General features: G+C 45.0%; 1 protein-coding gene across 2 annotated transcripts in view; it reads left to right on the top strand.

Annotated features, from left to right (window-relative positions):
* Positions 1-578, top strand: part of HDAC8 (histone deacetylase 8) — a 210,164-nt gene extending 209,586 nt beyond the window's left edge. For both annotated transcript variants that reach the window (XM_064483042.1, XM_031446391.2), the window contains one exon: positions 12-578. In XM_064483042.1, the coding sequence (XP_064339112.1) occupies positions 12-34 (23 nt within the window). In that variant the 3' untranslated portion in view covers positions 35-578. The remainder of the gene's footprint in view (positions 1-11) is intronic.
* The last annotated feature ends 18,551 nt before the right edge of the window (positions 579-19,129 follow it).

Below are 19,129 nucleotides of genomic sequence, written 5' to 3' on the forward strand. Positions count from 1 at the left end.
CCTGTTTGCAGGGAATCTGAAGCATGTGGTCTAGTTGACAAAAAGAGATCAGGTTTCCAGAGCTGAGGAGCAGTGCCTGTAACGAAGACAGCGTGTTTATGCGAGCAGTGTGTGGAATTTGTGACTGCAGGGGAAATTTGGAAGAAATTACTTCCTGAAAATTTCCAAGGGGCACCAAGTGGCAGCTGGCCTCCTGGGGTGAGGCACGCAGGCACCCCAGAGGCCTCAACCAGACCTCGGGGAAGACGGAGATTTCCAATCTTGAAAAGTGTTTATTTTTTAAAAACACACAAATGCCGTTTTTAATCTTTGCAAATTATTTTTAAGCAAGTTGGGAGGGGGAGCATTTTTATTTTCTTAAAGGAGACAGATCAGAAGCTGGAGGAAAGCAAGGAGTTCTGGTTGCCAGTTTGTGGGGCAGAGGGGAGCTGAGAGGCAGGGTTGGGGCCTCAGGACCAACCAGGTGGAGCCTTGGGGGGGGTGCTGGTCAGCAGACTGGGAGGTGGGGAGAAATCCACCTGTGTTGTTTTTAGGATAATGGATCTATTTTGTTTTTTAATAAAATCTCTGAAAACCTACCTCTTTGTCCCCTTGTCCTCAATGTCAAGTACCACTGACAGCACACAGTTCTGAATATTGTCCTCTCACTGAAGTTTCACGAAGAAAACCCTGCTGCTTCCATGTTCTGCTCTGGAGGAGTGCTGGATCCTGCTGAGGAATTAGTGTGTCCCCACTAAGTCCTGGGGACAGGAAACCAAGCTCTGTCCTGTGCTGGGGCTTGTTCAGGGCTAATAGGAATACAGGGTCTTGCTGGCACCCCAGGAAGGAGGTATCCTTGCCCAGGGAGCCATTCAGGAATGGGAAGAGCAGGTGGCAATCTCGGATCTAGAGAGGCATCTTTTTCTTTTTTTTTTAAGCTGGGTAGGTAATTAGGTTTATTTGTTTATTTTTGAACCCAGGACCTCGTGTATGCTAGGCATGCCCTCTACCACGGAGCTAAACCCTCCCCTCTTCCAAGAGGGGGTGGCTTATGAATAGAGGTTATTTCCCCTTCAAGTGTAGACAATCAGCACGCTTGACGAAAATAGGATATAGTTGTGTCGCATGGGCATTACTGTAACCTCAAAGGGTAAGGCAAGATAGCAAAATGCAGATGAGGGGGTAACAAGAGAGATGTGGAAGCAGAAGGGACAGCCAGACGTCACAATTTGTCATTTGATTCGCCAAATATGTATGATGCTCCTACAGCTACAGGAAACGGGATAGGAGACAAGGACACAGACCCATCCCGGCCGTCTAGGAACTCCCAAACAAGGCAAAGGAGGAGGGAAAGAACCAGATCCCAACTTGCTTCGTGCTCAGTTACCACCATGAATCCAGAGATGTGGGAGCACTGGGGCGAGAGCAACTCTCCCCGCCCGGGAGGCATCCTGGAGAATTTCAAAGGGGATGATATTTGAGCCGGGCCTTGTAGGGTGAGTTGTATTTCTCCAGGCTACTGAGGGGGGGAAGGGCATTCTGCAGAAGGGAGTGGAAAAAGCCTTGAACGTGTCCCGGGATGGGAATAGCCAAGCTTTTATTAAACAGCATCGGGTCGCCTCGTCGGCTAGGAATACCAGTCACTTCAAATGCTCACTATTCTAATTATACACTCTCGGCTTAAGGGCAGTTTTAATTATACCAAAATGAAGGGTTTTTTAAAAAAAAAAATAGAAGAGGGAGGAGACACTGAATCGGGCAGATGGGGGTTGGGGGAGGCCACAGAACGCAAAGGAGAACTTTGAATTCCTAGTCTGTAAGAGACCACCCGCCAAGGTTTGAAGTCTCAACGGCTTGCTTGGTCGGGTTTCAGCTCCCCAATCCCAATGCTTTCTAAGGCACCCACCCGCAAAGTCATCACCCAAAGTCCTGTGACGGCCTCAGCCCCAAGATGTAACCACCTGGTTAAGTGCTGACTACTAGTGCTCCGTTTTCCTTTCAAGGGGAACAGGTTTGAGCAAGACAGAGCCCTTTCCCAGTGGTCATTACCCCAATGCTACCTCCTCACCACTGCTGTCCCTGCTGGCTAAGTCAACCCATTGCTGGGCCTCCCAGAGGCCAGGCTTGTTCTTCAGAGAGGGCACCACCTCAGTGGCCTTCAGGATTCCTTTTCATTTGATTCTTCTTGAAAACATTAGTCTAAAAAAAAACCCCATGGGGGGGAAGGTATAGTTCAGTAGTAGAGTCTGTGACTAGCATGCAGGAGGTCCTGGGTTCAATCCCCAGTGTCTCCATCAAAAGTAAATGAATAAACCTAATTACCCCTCCCCCCAAATTTTTTTTTTAGTTTTTTAAATTCCATAGACAGAATGAGGAATAACTTTCAATTTTTTAAAGTTAAAATCGAAATACCAAAGAAAGGTGGTATTCCCAAAATGAGCAAGACAGATTAAGAGTTGCTCTGCTTAGTCTAAATTCATCAAACCGTAAACATTAAATATCTGAGGATCTCAGTATATCAATTATACCCTCAGTAAAGCTGTAAAAAAAAAAGAATTGCTTTGCTAATTTGCTAATTGCTTAAGAATTATCTTAAGTGCCCAGAGGGAAAAGGTTGAAAGGAAATACACCAAAATTTTATTATTTTTTTATTGAACATTGTAGTTGATTTACAATGTTAGTTTCAGGTGTACAGCAAAGCGATTCAGTTATACATATGCATACATACATTTTTTTCAGATTCTTTTCCATTATATGCTAGTATAAGAAATTGAATATAGTTCCTGTGCTATTCAGTAGATCCTTCTTGTTTATCTATTTTATATATAGTAATGGGAAATACACCAAAATATTAACTGAGGTGGGTTTCTCTGGAGGAGGGAGGTATAAGGATGGTTTTGTTTTTGTTCTTTCTACTTTTCAATATTTTCCAAATCTTCTCCAGTAAGCATGTTCTAAGTTTTGTAATAGGAAAAATAAACTTTTTTTTAAGAGAGAATTGATCTGCAGGTAATGTTACAGATCAAAGTAAATTCAAGACACCCACTGAGGAAGTTTGTGCTCAGGCCCTGGGGCTGTTCTAACCGCCCAGGAGGTACTGAACTGGCAAGGAAGACTGGTCAGGCTAGAGGGCTCTTGATTTACAATTCACTCAGCCAGAGAGGGTCTTCTTAGATAAGGTGACTTGAGGGCGGGGCAACTTTGTACCCAGTGTGAGCCTGTCTTCCCTTCAGGAAAAACAGCCGCCTTTGTGCCTACAAGGACCAGCCATAATAACCATAATAATAATGCAAAGCAAGCATTGGAATATACCCCATTTTACAAATCGCTTTTATTTAGAGTATGTCACTATCCACTCTGCCACGTGGGTATTATCATCCCTACTTTATAGATTAGCAAACTGAGGCTACAAACTGTGGAGTAACTCACCCAGTTGTAAGAGACAGCGCCAGGCAGTAAACCCAGCTGGAACTCCAAGTTCCCTTACTTTTTCCACTGCCCCCACACCTAGTGTCACTAAAATATTTTTAAACTGTGACTTTGGAGTAAACAACCTTCTTCTTGCTTCCAAAGTTCAAGCTGAAAAAAAAATCCTCCCCTGAACATCTTATTTGGGGGAGGGTATATAGCTCAGTGGTAGAGTGCCTGCTTAGCATGCATAAGATCCTGGGTTGAATCCCCAGTACCTCCGTTTTAAAAAAAAAAAAGATCCTTCCCAAAGTTCAAGCTGGACCAAACTACATGCTACTCCCTGGCCCTCACCACACAATGACAGCATTTGCTACTTGTGTGCTTTTCAGCAAGTTCCTCAACCTTTCTGGGTCTGTTTCCTTACCTGGAAAGCATGGCAAATAATTCTCTCACTTCTTGGGCTATTGTGAGTTCTCTATGGATTATCATAGGTGGGAGAATTTTGAAAAAAGTGTAAAGCATTGTGTGCAGGAGGGGCTTTCAGGAAACTGGGCCTGGAAAGGCCAATCTCTGAGGAAAACCCAGTGGTCCCAGGAGACCCATGGCCTCCACTATCTCCAAAGAACACACAGGAGCCAAAGAAACTGAGGGAGAAGTTTAGGCTGTGTCTGCAACTCAAGGGTTAAGAAAATAACCATTTTTAAAAGTATATATATATATATGTATATATATATATATATATATAATATGTGTATATTTGTATAAGACATCTTTGGAAAGATACACAAGAAACTGGAGCACCTCAGTTTCCTCTAGGCAGGGGAACCAGGTGGCAGGTGGCAGGGGAGTGAGGGAGACTTGTACTATGTTCCTTTTTGTGCCTTTTGATTTTTGAACCATGTGAATGTATAACCTGGTCCCCAAAAAAGTAAATAAATAATTTTTTTAAGCCAATGGAAAAATCCCAAGCCAGTTTCCCTTTGTTGGGGGTGGGGGTAGGGGATGGATCTGCCTCTACTGCCTTCATTGTGAACCTTCACAGAAAGAGCCCTATATTTCCCATTCTATATTGAAAAGACTTTCTGGGATGGGGTAGAGCTCAGTGGTAGAGTGCGTGCTTAGCATGCACAGGGTCCTGGGTTCATTCCCCAGGACGTCCATTAAAAAATAAAATAAAAAAATAAAAGGCTCTTCCTAAGGCAGAAAGACTTCTTTATAAGAAAATCAAATATTGTCATTCAAAAAAAGGGAAGAAGAAGGAAGAAGAGGAAGACACGGAGGAGGAAGAGAAAGAAAGAAAGCAAACAAGCAGGTTTCGACATCTCTAAGCCCCTGCACAGAAAGCTCCAGCAGCTCCTCCAACCCTGCGTTTGCCAAGGACAGTCCCCAAACCACTCGATGCTGGGCCCCAAGCTGACCAGCAGCGCCTTGGTGTGTGTACCACGTGTACACCTTGGCCTCAAGACTTCCTGGGTTTGACTACCCTCCCTGTCAGTCACCAGCTGCATGACGTCGCCAAGTAATTCACCCTCTCTGAGCTTTAGTCTCTTTATCTATCAGATGGAGATAATCCCTGTCCCTACCTCATAGGATTGACGAGATGAAGAAAGCAAGCACGTAGTAGAGCACATATTAGATTTCAGTATCAGACACTGTTCCTGTCTTACATGTGAACCCAGTCTAGGCAGGGAATTGTCCTGACTTTCCAGGCTTCAGGAATCAGGGAAATAGTATGCAAATTCACACTTTTGTGCATTTGTACATTCTTCTGGGGCAAGGAGCCAGAGCTATTATTAGATTCTCAACACTCAAAGGGGTTTCCAGGATCCTGCAAAGGATGAGAGCTACAAATGTAAGGGCAGACATAAATAAATAGAGTCATCGAAGACAGGGATCTTCTGAGTGCCTCACCTCAGGGTGTCTGCACAAGCTAGTCCTTCTGCCTGGAAAGCTCAGATCATCCCCAGACTGGTTCTTTCTCATACAGTTCCCAGCTGTCATGTCACTACCTCAACAAAATACCCTGACCAGGCCATCTAGAGTAGCCACGCTGCCCTCTCTATTCCAAAATAGCATTTATTTTTATACCATTTATCATTATCTTATTCATTTTTGTTCCTACACACACACACACACACACACACACACACACACACACACCCTGGGGGGTGGGAACTTTGGCAGTTTCATTGCTGTACCCCAGTGCCTGGTGTGGTAACTGGCACCCAAATTTTCCTTGGTGGAACCACACACTCAGACAAAGCAATGCCTTATATTCTGGGTATTATGGGACACAGAGGAGGGACAGGTGATCTAGACTAGAGTGATTGTGTAAGCTACAACACTCAAGCTGATCTTGAGCCAGATGCTGGAGGCAGACACTCAAGGCAAAGTCACATTAAATTTAGGAAAGTGACCACAGCTAACATTATTCTCAATGGTGAAAAGCTGAAAGGATTTCCTCTAAGATAAGGAACAAGACAAGGATGTCCACTCTCACCACTTTTATTTCACATAGTTTTGGAAGTCCTAGCCATAACAATCAGAGAAGAAAAAGAAATAAAAGGAATCAAAATTGGAAAAGAAGAAATGTAGGGAAGTGATAAGCAGTTCAGTGTTGCTGGAACACAGAATATTAGACAGTATTCAAGCAAACCAACTATAAAATATATGTTTAACACAGTAGGGGAAATTTGGACAGGTACTAGGTGATATTAAGAAATCATTGATGATTTTGTTAAGTGTGATAACAGCATGATAGTTTTATTTATTTATTTATTTATCTAAGTCCTCATCTGTTAAAGATACAAAGTGAACTGTGTACAGGTGAAATAATATATCTGGGGTTTATTTAAAAATACTCCATAAGGGGAAAGTGTGTGTATGTGTGTGTGTGTGGTAGTTGTGGTAGGTGGAGATCAATGAAACAAAATTTGAAAACTGTTGATCCTTTTTGAAGTTGGTGTGATGGACACATGGAGGTTGAATACACTCATCTCTCTGCTTTTTGTGTGCTTTTAAATTGATCATTTCCAGTATAATTATAATTATTTTGAAAACAAATCTAATTTTTTAATTTTTATTTTATTTATAAAATAATATAATTATTTTATAATTTCCATCATAAAAAGTTGAGATCTACGTATACATTAGTGAGTGACAGGAAAGAAGAGCAGGGCCAGATCACAAAGGGCCTCCTGTGCCAGCTAGAGGAGGCTAGACTTGCTCCTGCAGGTAAGGAGCCACTGTCAAAATGTTTTAAGCCCAAGAGTGGCTGGATCAGATCTACATTTTAAAAAGATCACTGTTGCCGCTGGGACAACAGAAATGAACCTGCTGAGGCCCGGCTCCAAAGTGGCTGAGAAGCCTCTGTTTACCTCTGTTAGAGTGAGTCCTAATCCCTTCCTCCCTTAGCCCATGGTGCCTTTTTTACTTGAGGGGGGAGAGAGAGAGAAAGAGAGAGATGGAAAGACTTTTTTTTTCAATAGATGCTTGAGGTAAAAACATTCAAATAAGATAATGGTTCCCTTATAACCCTGTACCTCAATAATTGCCACTATCAGCAGTTTGGTGCTTATCGCTCCAGACTTTTTTCATTTTTTTTTTCATTTAGCCCATAAATATTGAGCAACTACTATGTCCCATGCACTGTGCCAGGCACTGGGGTTATATCTGTGGCCAAAACAGACAACAATCCCTGACCCCATGGAGCTGGCCTTATGCATCTATGACCATTTGACTTTTACATGAGTGAAATCATACAGTTTGGTAAGCTGATTTTCCTCACCTCATTATATGTCACGGATAGCTTTTCATATCAGTCCACAGAGCGCTACCTTACTCATCTTTCATTTATGACATATTTCAGACATAGCAAAAAATATGGCACACATGATCCCTTCAAATGATCATATTATATGAATGCTCCAAATTTTGTTTAACCTGTCCCCTGCTGCTGAACATTCAGAACATTCTCATTTTTCCTTTCAAATAAAAACACTACACAACAACCAAAAAAAAAAAAAACTACTAGAGCTAATAAACAAATTCAACAAAGTCACAGGGTACAAGACAAACAAAAAAAAAAATCAGTGTGTTTCTATATCAATGAACAATCTGAAAGGAAATTAAGAAAATTGTGTTTATAATAGCATTCCCAAAAAGTAAGATACTTAGAAATAAACTTAACCAAGGAGGTGAAAGACTTGCATACTGAAAACTACAAAATGTTGCTGAAAGAAATTAAAGACACAAATAAATGGAAGACACATGTGTTCACATTAAAAGATTTAATTTTGCTACTGTATCAATACTACCCAGACTTATCCACAGATTAGATCCAATCGCAATGATGTTTTTGCAGAAATAGAAAAATCCATCCTGAAATTTATATGGAATCTCAAGGGACCAAAATAGCCAAAACAATCTTGAAAAAGAAAAACAAAGTTGGAGGACTCATTGTTCGTGATTTCAAAGCTTATTACAAAACTACAGTAATCAAAATAGTGTGTTACTAGCATAAGTACAGACATACAGATGAGTGGAACAGAACTGAGAGTAGAGAAATAAACCCATACAATTATGGCCAATTGATTTTGGACAAAGGTGCCAAGTCCATTCAATGGGGAAAGAACAGTCTCCTCAGCAAAGGGTACTCCTTGGACCTCTACCTCACACCATATATAAAAATCAATTCAAAATGGGTCATAGACCTGAATGCAAGTGCTAAAGCCATAAAACTCTTCGAAGAAAACATAAGGGTAAGTCTTTATGACCTTGGGTTTGGCAATGGATTCTTAGATACGATGCCAAATGAAGAATCAACAAAAGGAAAAATAGATAAATTGGACTTCATTGAAATTAAAATTTTTTGCACCACAAAGGACATTATCAAGAAAGTAAGAAGATAATCCACAGAATGGGTGAAAGTATTTTTAAATCATAATCTGATAAAGATCTAGTATCCATAATATATAAAGAACTCAGCAACAAAAAGACACACAACCCAGTTTAAAAAGTGGGCAAAAAACTTGATTAAGCATTTCTCCAAAGAAGACATAAAAATGGACAAGAAAATGAATATATGTATATTCACGTATGACTGAAGAATTGTGCTGTACACCAGAAATTGACACAACATTGTAAACTGACTATAACTCAATAAATAAAATAAAATAAAAAATTTTTTAAATGGACAACAAGCACATGAAAAGATTCTCAACATTATTAGTCATTAGAGAACTGCAAATCAAAACTACAATGAATTGCCAGTTTATTCCTATTTGGACTGCTATAATAAAAATAAAGCAGAAAATAACAAAAGTGTATGAAGATATGGAGAAACTGGAACCCTTGTACATTGCTGTGGAAATGTAAAATAGTGCAGCAGCTGTGGAAAACAGTTTGGCAGTTCCTCAACAAATTAAACACAGAATTCCCATATGACCCGCCAATTCTAGTCCTGTGTATATACCCCAAAAGAATTGAAAACAGATGTTCAAATACTTGCACATGAATATTCATAGCAGTACTCTTCACAACAGCCAAAAGGTAGAAACAACTCAAATGTCCATCAATGGATGAATGGATAAACAAACTGTAGTATATGCATACAGTGGAATATTACTCAGCTGGAAAAAGGAACGAAGTACCAATACATGTTACAGTAGGAACGATAGGAATGGGGGATTGGGGATGGAGGCAGAGACAACTACCATGTCTCAAGTCCTTCCCCAGTCCTCCCTGGCTCGCTTCTCTGCCAGGCCAGTGTCAACTGCCCTGCAATTTTCCTGCCAGATGGGGCGTTCTCCTCTGAAGGCATCTGTCAGCTCCATGGCTTAGTCCTGGGGTTCCCAGACTAGGAGAGAGGGGAAGTTACTATCCTTACAACTCAACCCTCTCTGTCCGTGACTTACTGGGCTCTCTGCTTTCACCTGCCATCTGACTTTCACTCCTATCTTTTTCTCCTTGGAGGAATATTCTGCAGAATCAGTTTCATATTCCACTCCTGAGCCTATTTGGCTAATTGCTGCCCCCATCTCACCCCTGTCTTTCCTGCAACTTCTGTCTCCCACCCCTAGTAGCCAAGCTCTCCAGCTCAGCCATTCCTTCATTCAACAGCTATTTCCCAATGGTCTCCTCTGGGCCAGGCAGTGTACTAGTCATCAGTGACACAGAAGTGAACGAAACACAAAAATCCCTGCCCTTGTGGAGTGTGCGTTCTAGCTGGACAGACAGATAATAAATATAATATGGGAAGTGGTGATCAGGGCTATGGAGAAAAAAGAAAGCGAGGTAATATATATAAAATAGATCAACAACAAGTTTCTTCTGTACAGCACAGTGAACTATATTCAATATCTTGTAGTAACCTATAATGGAAAAGAATATGAAAACGAATATATGTATATGTATGACCAAAACATTATGCTGTGCACCAGAAATTGACACAACATTGTAAACTGACTACACGTCAATAGAAAAGAATAAAAATAGGAGGGAGGGTATAGCTCAGTGGCAGAGCACATGCTTAGCATGCACGAGCTCATGGGTTCAATCCCCAGTACCTCTGTTAAATAAAAAATAATGATAAATAAACCTAACTACCTACCCCCAAAATTTAAATAAATAAATAAATGTAAAAAGAAAGCAATGTAAGAGTGGAGAGTAGCGGGATTGCTGTTTTAGACAATGTCCCTGGGGAAGGCCCAACTTGAGGAGGTAACACTGAGCAAAGACCTGAATGCTGTGAGGTGACAAGCTCCGTGGCTACCCTGGGAAGTATTCCAGGCAGAGGGAACAACAAATGCAAAGAGCCTGAGGCAGGAACCACTGTATCCCAGGGTAGGGGATGGGGAGGCTAGGGAGAAGGTGAGGGCAGGGGTGACATGGAGGCCAGTGTGCCTGAAGCTGAGAGAATTGGGGTGGGGAGGAAAAGTGTGTGGAGAAGTAGGAGGGACCAGGTCCTATAGGCACTGTAAGGACTTTGACCTTTGCCCAAGGGTGGGGTAGGGGGCAGAATGGAGAGCTGTTGGAGACTCCTGGGCAGAGATGGTCAGGATCCCTCTGGCTGCTGTGAGGGGGGCGAGGGGGGCAGGGACAGGGCTTGGGGGAGCCCAGTCAGGAAGCCACAGTCATGATCTAGGTAAAAGATGGCAGTGGCTGGGACCAGAGTAGTGGCTGTGGAAGCAGTGAGAAGTGCTTTGGATCCTGGATGTATCTGAAAGGCAGAGCTGACAGAAACTGCTGGGCAGTTGGATGGAGCATGAGAAAGACAGACAAGGTTTGGGACCTGAGACGCTGGATGAACAGAGGTGCCATTTACTGAGCTTGGGAAGCTGGCGGGGTGGGGAGGTGGAATGGGGAACAGGGGATCTCTCCTGGAAGCTTAGGTCTCAGCTCAATTGCTTGCTGGTGAGGGTGGAGGCTGGCTGGAGTGGATGGAGGCAATGAGCATGCTTTACTGAGTAACAAACTGTACCAGGCGCTGCACATAATCTGCCCACGTCACCTTCAGTGAGCACAACATCAAGGCTGAATTTCTTAACGTGCCATCCAAGTCCGACTCCCGTGACCTTACCCACCCTGTCCTGCACTCCTCTCCTAGTTCCCATTAATGCCTCTGCACATGCTGTCCCCAACATCCAGTGAATGCTGGCCCTCAGCTCAGATGTCACCTCTTCCTATCTCCCACTTGATTTTCTCAGTCTGCTTTTCTATCGCTCCCACTGGATTGGGAACTCCTTGAGGGCCAAATTGGCACAGTGGTCCCCTCTGAGGCCTTGGTGACCAAAACAGGGCCAAGCTGGGGCTCAGGTCATGTCTGTGGCCTGAAGGCACGACTGTGGAGGAAAATCAGCCAGCCCCGAGCCCACCCCGGTAGGTCAGGAGGCCTGACTTCCCACACAGTCAGATGTGACAATGAGGAAAACAGGGCCAGGGAGGTGAAGTCAAGCTTGGAACTGGACTCGGAGTGGAAGGCTGACTCCATCCCCCGAGCAGCAGAGAACAGGGGTCAGAGAAGAGTAATTACTCACATGTGTACAGCACTTGAGAGTTTATGGCCACAGACATTATCTCATTCAACCCTGGCACAGCCTCATGAGGTAGGTATTCTGATTTTCCCCACTTCACATTGAAGGAAACTGAGGCCCAATGAGCTAAAGCCACTGACCCAAGGTCACACAACCTTGTGGCAGCCTCGGGACCTGAATGAAGGTCAATCTGATGGCAGAGCCCCATACTTGCGACATCAGACGAGGTGATGCCTCGAGGTGGCTGGGAAGATGACCAGTCCAGTCTGGACAGCCATTCTCCCCACTACCACCTCTTCCTACCGTGTTCCAAGCTGGTGGCAGCATGAATTGTCATTTACTCATCCCCTCAGACCAGGTGAGGCCAGGGCCAGGCAGCCTGGGTTCCAAATATGGCAGGGAGTCAAAAGGCAACACCTGGGAGAAGTTTGAAGAAGATTCAGGAGAGGTGCAAAGGGGTTGTGGGAACTTTCCTCCTCCCAAGGAGCACTTCAGAGGCGAGCCCCATCAAGCCGGCCCTGGGAGAGGGCAGCTCCCCCCGACCCCCACCCAGTTGCCCCAGCCCAAAGCCCCCTGGAGAAGCCTTCTGCGGGGGCTGTGCCTTCTTTCCGGTTGGGCTTAGGGCCTGGACAGTTCTTGGCTGGCAGCAGCTGGGCCCTCGCACCTGTCGGTCTGGATCCCCTGCCTCCAAAACACACACCCCCACCTAGCTCGGCGTGGCTTCCAGATGGCCAGTCACTTAGGCCTTCACCCCACTTTGGACCTTTCTCTCTTTCTCCTTTGATTTCTTTTCCTTAACTTGTTTTCTTCCCCAGCACTCACTCTCTCATTCTCTTGCTGCTCTTTGGCTCTTTCTCTCTCCGTGGAATACATCACTTTCTTTTCAGTCTGTCTGTCTCTTTTTCCCCTGACTCTAACCAGGGAGCCGTGAGGTGCTCGCTGTCTCCAGTGTCACAGTGAGAAGTTCTGACGAGGTCATCTCTCCAGGCCCCAGCAGCTCCGACACTCCCTTTGGAGAAAAGGCAAGAACCTCCGGGTGGGGGTAGGCATAGAGCGAGGAAGGGAGGTAGAAGCAGGCAGAACTAGATTCAAATCCCAGCAGCCTCACTTGTTAGCTGTGTGACCTCAGCAAGCTTGCCTCACATCTCTGAGCCTAGCTTCCTGCACCTGTAAAATGGGATTGATAATCAGAGTGACAGCCTCACACAGGGAAGGAGGAGGTGTGAACTGACCTTGCTCAGGGATGAGAAAGGCCTTTAGGAGCTATAAGGGGCAGGTCCTAGCAGGCATTGCTTAGAAGGCAGTGAGGCCACGGGTCACTAGCAGAGGCTTTGGGGCCTGGTTTGAATCCTCCACCCAAAACAAATAGGACAGAGAATGTTGGCAAGCTGCCTAACACCCCTGTGCCTCAATTTCTGTCTCAGTAAAATAGGGATGAGGGAACAATAGCCCTCACCTTGCATCTCAGGTTGTTGGGGGGATTGGAGGAGAGAAGGATGGAGTAGTGAGAAGAGTGTGGGTCTGTCACCTAGTAAGTGCTCAGGAAATGTTACCATTGATGTTTGTCATCAGAGTTAGTAGGAAAAAACTTCCCTGAGGTGGCCTTCTGCTACTGGGCCACTGCAGGGACATAAGCTGTGTGCAGATCTCAGGTTCACCTTTTTACAGGGCCTCTGAGGATGCCTGTGCAGGCCATACCCCACACAGGGACCCCTGAAATTCAGCTTGCATTCCTCCCACAAAGCTACATGCCATGGGCTGAGGGTTGTGTCAGGCCCAGAGAGAGCCACACCTATTTCTAATTGGTCCTCCCATACCTTTTTGTGATTAGCATCAGGAGATGGTATGTGCTGGCTGAGGGGCACAGTCTCTGTGTGGAGGCAGGAGTGGGACCTTGGGTCACTGGGCCTCTGGCCCTCTCTTCATGGCTGGCAGCAGAGTCTGCACCTTGACCCCCCCTGAGCTTCCTTAGATCCTCCATCCATCTCCAGCTCTGATTGCTGCTCCCCAGAGGGACCAGCGTCTGTGGCTGCGGGGAAATCTTTCCAGTCCCCCTGGCGGTACGTGTGAAATGAATCGTAACCACGTTCACACTGCCATGTTTGTCTGAGCCAACCCCAGAGGCAATCAGGGCTACTGGTCCAAGCTGGGAGACTTCTCCATGCCAGCGGGGCTCTGATTAGAGGAAAACTGGTGCCCCTAATAAAAGATGAGTGGAAATTTGAGGCCTCAGATGCGATAGGAGATTGGAAGGCTGGGAGGGCAGGGCCCCAGATCCCAAGAGAGATGAGGTCAGAGAACTGCTCCCCGCATGGACATAAGATTAGGGGCCAAGGGGCGGCCACATCACCTCGGGGCTCAGGTAAGGGGAGCAGTTTCAGCCTGGTGCTGCAGGGAGCAGGGCGAGACTAAAATGGCCTCACCTTTTGAAGGATGGAGTCCGCTGAGAGACATGGTGCTGGCCTAAGAGTGGCGGGTGGCAGAAAGGGGAGCACAAACAAGCCCCCAAAGACTTGTGTTCTAGAAGCTGCGGTGAAACTGGGGAAGGCCTGGCATGCGGAGGCCTAGCCAAATGTGTTTCACAAAGTAAGATGAGGCCCCTGTTACTCTCTGGCGTGGGGAAATTTATGGACTGAGATCCTCTCGAACTGCCCTTTAGGGATTTGAAGCCTGTGGCTGCCACTGTGCTGGGCGGGAGGGGCTGGGGAGTGGAGAGGAAGGGAGCGCTGGGGTGAGGAGCCGGTGGCCCTGCGCCTGAGGAGAAAGCCCCTCTCTGTGCCGGAGAAGAGAAGCAGGGGAAAGTTCCCCGCAGTTTGGCCGAAAGTCATCCTGCCGATTGCTCTTTTTGACACAACCTCACACTTTCTTTCCAGTCCTATATTCCTGGCTGTGTGCAAGCTATTTCCACTTGGATGTTCTGCCAACAGCTTAAACTAAACATGCTTAAAGCAGAGTTTCTCTTCCCCCACAAAGCCTCACACCTTCCCAAGGCCTCCAGCTTCACGGCTGACACCCAAAGAGTCCAGGGCCTGGCCAGCCAGGCTGCATCTCTTTCTCCCCTATACTAGCACCTTTCCTCCTGCCAGCCTTTGAACCCTGTGCTTTTCCCTGGGGAATATTTTTTGGTGTCGTCTTTGCCATCCTCGGCCTGCAGCCCTCTCCCGCCTTGCACCTCGTCCCTGGAGATTCCTGCCACCCACCACCCCTAACTGGGCTCCCCACTCAGGGTCTCTCCCTCAACCTGGGCCACAAATACATTCTGGCCACACACACTGACCATTGAGTGCAAGCGTGCGGTGGAGCATCTGTCCCAGAAGAAAGAAGAGCTTAGACACAGATAACAGAGGAGCAGGGAGCCTAATGGGGGATGGTTTGGTATGAGTAGCAAGTTCAACCTGGCTGTGCATCCCAGCTCTGCTGCTTCCTAGCTTCGTGATCTTGGGCCTGTTATTTGGCCTCTGTGCTTCAGTGCCCTTCTCTCTAACATGGGGATGATAGTGCTGACTTCCTAGGGTCCTTGTGATGCTGAAGGCCAGAGGGAGCATGGACAAGGGGCATATACTGGAATGACATCCCCAAAAGCTGGAGTGGGCAGAACCATGAAGTATGTGAGAGGTTGGGTGGCCGCAGCCATTTGTATATCTGCGGTTTTCCCATTCTGTGTAAATAACAGGAAATCAAGTAGGGAATCAATTCAACTGGCCCCAATTGTTGGCCCTTTCCAAACCTCCCCCACCCCCTTGTGTAAACAGGAAGCCAAGGCTACAGTCTGCGCAGCTGATTGGAGTGCCCGAGGATGCCCTGTTATCTCTCGGCTCTCTTCTCAGTTTTCTGTCTCTCAAGGCCCTTTCCTCGGGACTAATCGTGTTCCTGCCCCCACCCCCCTCCTCCTTCTCTGTCCTCTCTTCTTTTCAAGCCTCCTCCTTTTTTTTTTTTAACACAGGAGCAGAAGCGAGTGCCGGTCCAAGCCCGCTGGCCTGGGGCAGAGGAATGCGGCCGCTCCCTCGGCGCGGGGCGGCCAGGCCCAGGCGCTCGCTCAGGCTGGCAGCGGCAGGCGCGGAGCTAGGGAGGCTCCGGCACCTTGCTCTGAGGGGCTGGAAAGCACTACAGACGTTAGCTCATCACTCCCTGGCAGAGGCCAACCGGTCTGCTATTCTCACTAGCATCTTCCAGATGGGGAAATGGAGGCACGACCGCGCTCGCGCGGTGTGGTTGCAGACTTGCAGATCCCAGGGGGCCTCCTGGGCAGGGTCTCCGGATGAAGCAAGGGGAGGAGGGCTACCCAGACTTCCCCGAATGGACTTGTAGTCCTTGAGATCGTACGGGGGACGGAAGATATAGAAAAGAACTGTGGTCCAGACTTGCAGTATCTGGAGGGGGCACCAGGGAAGAGTGGGAGCGCGGTAGCTAGGACTCACCATCATTTGAGCCGCCCCACCCACATGAAGGGGTCCCCAAACAGCTGCAGCTTCACTCACTAGTCCATTAGGAATGAAATGACTCACCACTCTTACTGAGACGTTTGCCCCACCCATTACCTCTGGAATAAGAGGCAGCCCAGATAAAGTCTGCATGACCAGACACCAAAGGGTTAACCATGATGCAGGTGGGTTATTGTTTTCCTCCTGGCGCTTTTCTGTTATTTCCAAATTCTGTGCAGGGAACAATTATGACATTTATCACCAGATGAAATGCTAATTATTTTTAATTATTAAAAAGAAGCAGCCACTGGGATGTGTTGAGGAGCCCTGGGGCTTTGGAGTCAAGACCCCGGGGTCAAGCCCACTCTCTCACTTCCCAGTTGTGTGACTTGTGGGGCAAGTGACTTCACCTCTTTGACTTTCCGTTTTCTGTAAAATGGAGATAATTGACCCCACAGGGCTGACATAAGATTAAAAGATAATGTGTATGAAAATGCTTTTTAAAAAAATACTCCTGGTAGGGAGGGTAGAGCTCAGTGGTAGAGCGCGTATTTGGCATGCACAAGGTCCTTGGTTCAATCCTGAGGACCTCTGTTTAAATAAACAAACAAACAAACAAACAAACAAACAAACTTAATCAGCTCCCCCGCCAAACATAAAACAACAACAAAGAGGCATAACACCTAGAGGGCCTCTTGAAAAAAATTTTAAATACTTCTGGAACTTTTCAAACATATACACAAGTCAACATTATAATGAAGGCCTGCTGTACCCCTCGTCAGCAACTAACATCTTATTTTTTCTATAGCTCCATGCACCTTTCCCCCATCCCACTGGAAGTTTTTAAAACAAATCCCAGACTTGCCCTTTTTTCCTAAAAATACTTCAGTATTGAACTGCTTTTTACATTTTTTATAAATAAAAAATAATACACGATAGCTGTAAAAAAATTGGAAAATGAAGAATCACGTATAAGAGAGAAAACAAAAATCATCCATAGCCCCATCACCCAAAGACAACCATGTATTGGAGTACTCTATTATTTATTCTATACACGTATATATATATATATATATATATATATATATATATATGTATTTTAACAAAAGTGGGATTCTACAGTATATGCCATTTGTAGGTACTATTTTATTTTAATTGTAAAAGTAATAAAATTATATTACAGAAAAATCAAGAGAAGAGGAGAAATTACCCATAATCCTTTACCATTTAATATTAAAACTGTTAATATTTTAATATATTTCCTTCCCCTTTTTTCAATTTACAGACATACTTTTAACACCAATGGGATTTTGCTGATTATGTGTTTTTCAAATTATGAATCTGTTTTCATTGAAAGAAACTAATATAATCTTATTGCAGAAAAATAAAGGAAAAGAAAAATATCACCCAGAATCCCACCACTCAATTATAATCACTGTTAATATTTTGGTGTATTTTCTTCCAATATTTTTTCTGTGCACGTATAATTTTAACAAAAGTGGGAGCATACTGTTTATGCAGTCCATTAACTACAAACTTAAACTTAATTATAAGAATAATAAAATCATATTGCAGAACATGGAGAAAAGAGAAAAAATATCTCGCAATCCTACCTCCCTACTGACACTGTTGTTGGCTTGATATTTTCCTGACCATTGCTTCATTACTCATATTCATCTATGGTTGGAAACATAGTATTTAATTTTCTGCTCTTTGTGCCCTTTGCAACTTGGCATCATATTTATGCAACTTTGTACCCAGTGTTTTTTTAATTTAATATTTTGTTGTGAACATTTTCCCATGAATAAGTTTTTGAAGTCAGGATTTTTTAAAAATCTCTTTAAAAAAGGACACAAAATAAACTTATCTACAAAACAGAAACAGACTCACAGACACAGAGAACAAACTTACGGTTACCAGGGGTTAAAGGGGGTCTAAAGGGACAAATTGGGGGCCTCTTGGGCTGTGATGGAAATGTTAGCTATCTTGATTGTGGTGGTAGTTTCATGGGTGTATACATCTATAAAAATTCATCAAATTGTATATCTAAAATGTGTGTAGTTTACTGTACAGGAAACACAATAAAAGTGTTAACAAATTTTTTAAAATAAATTTTAAAAAATTTTAGTGCCAAGGTACCAAGGGATACTCCCTCACCATGGACATTTACATTGCTTTCCATTTTTCACCATTATAAACAATCCTCCAAACATTCTTGAACAAAGATTTGTGCTTTTTAACTTTTCTACATACCTACTGAGTACCCATCTCTGGAGACCACTCTGTATACTTAGACAGGGGCTGTCCTGTAAAAAGTCATCATCTTTTATTGGTCCCTAATTTACTCCTGTCATATGGCTCAGACAGCCCTTGGTTCTGGAAGGTGGAATTTTGAACACAAATCTGCATTTTCCTCTTCCTTCCCTTCCTGAGTTTATGAACCTCCATCCCCTCGCAGTCTGGTTTTTAAATTAATCAGTCAGCAAGTATTATTGAACCCGAAGTATGTGAGCTAATGCAGGACTAGAAGGTAAAAGGAAAAAATCAGAAGGTATTTGTTGACCACTTACTACATACCAGGCACCAACCTAAGCTTTTTCTTTGATCCTTGCAACAAGCCCACCGGGTTGCTACCATTATACTCCCCATTTAACAGATGGGGAAACTAAGGCACAAAGAATGAAGCCATTTGGCTTAAGATCACACAGCTAGTAAATGGCCAGTAGGGATTTAAACCCAGGCTGACTGACCCTAGAACCTGTACTCCTGACCATAGTTTAGATGCCTCCTTAACCTCCCAGGCAGCAAGGTACAAGGGTGAGGGCAAGGGCGCTGCAGTCAGCCTAACCTGGATCCAAACACCCAGCCTCCTGGCTGTGTGAACTTGGGCAAATCTCTGGGACTCCGTTTCACCTTTGGTAAACCCTAGCTCACAGGGTGTGGGAATTAAATGAAATGATGGATGTGAACACGCCAGGTCCAATGCTGGCGCACAGAAGGTTCTTGCTGGCTGATCATCCCTGTCCTCTCCTAGGTTTGCGAGCTCGCGGTCTAGTTGCCAAGTTGGAGATAAGAGTTCAGCGGAGAGCTCTGAGCTCGGCTGGAGCCTACTGGGAAGTCAGTGATCCAGGGCATATTTGCAGAGAAATGCAAATGTCTACTTTGCTCTCTCCCTGCCTCAGCAACTAACCTCCCCTTTCATCTGCCCCCAAAAGGAAAGGGGTGGCTTTTGTGCTCCGAAGCTGAGTGCTTGAAGCCTCTCTCTTCCCTGCTCCCCAGGAGGTG

This window comes from Camelus dromedarius, chromosome X (genome assembly GCF_036321535.1).
Source record: "Camelus dromedarius isolate mCamDro1 chromosome X, mCamDro1.pat, whole genome shotgun sequence".
Taxonomy (NCBI): domain Eukaryota; kingdom Metazoa; phylum Chordata; class Mammalia; order Artiodactyla; family Camelidae; genus Camelus; species Camelus dromedarius.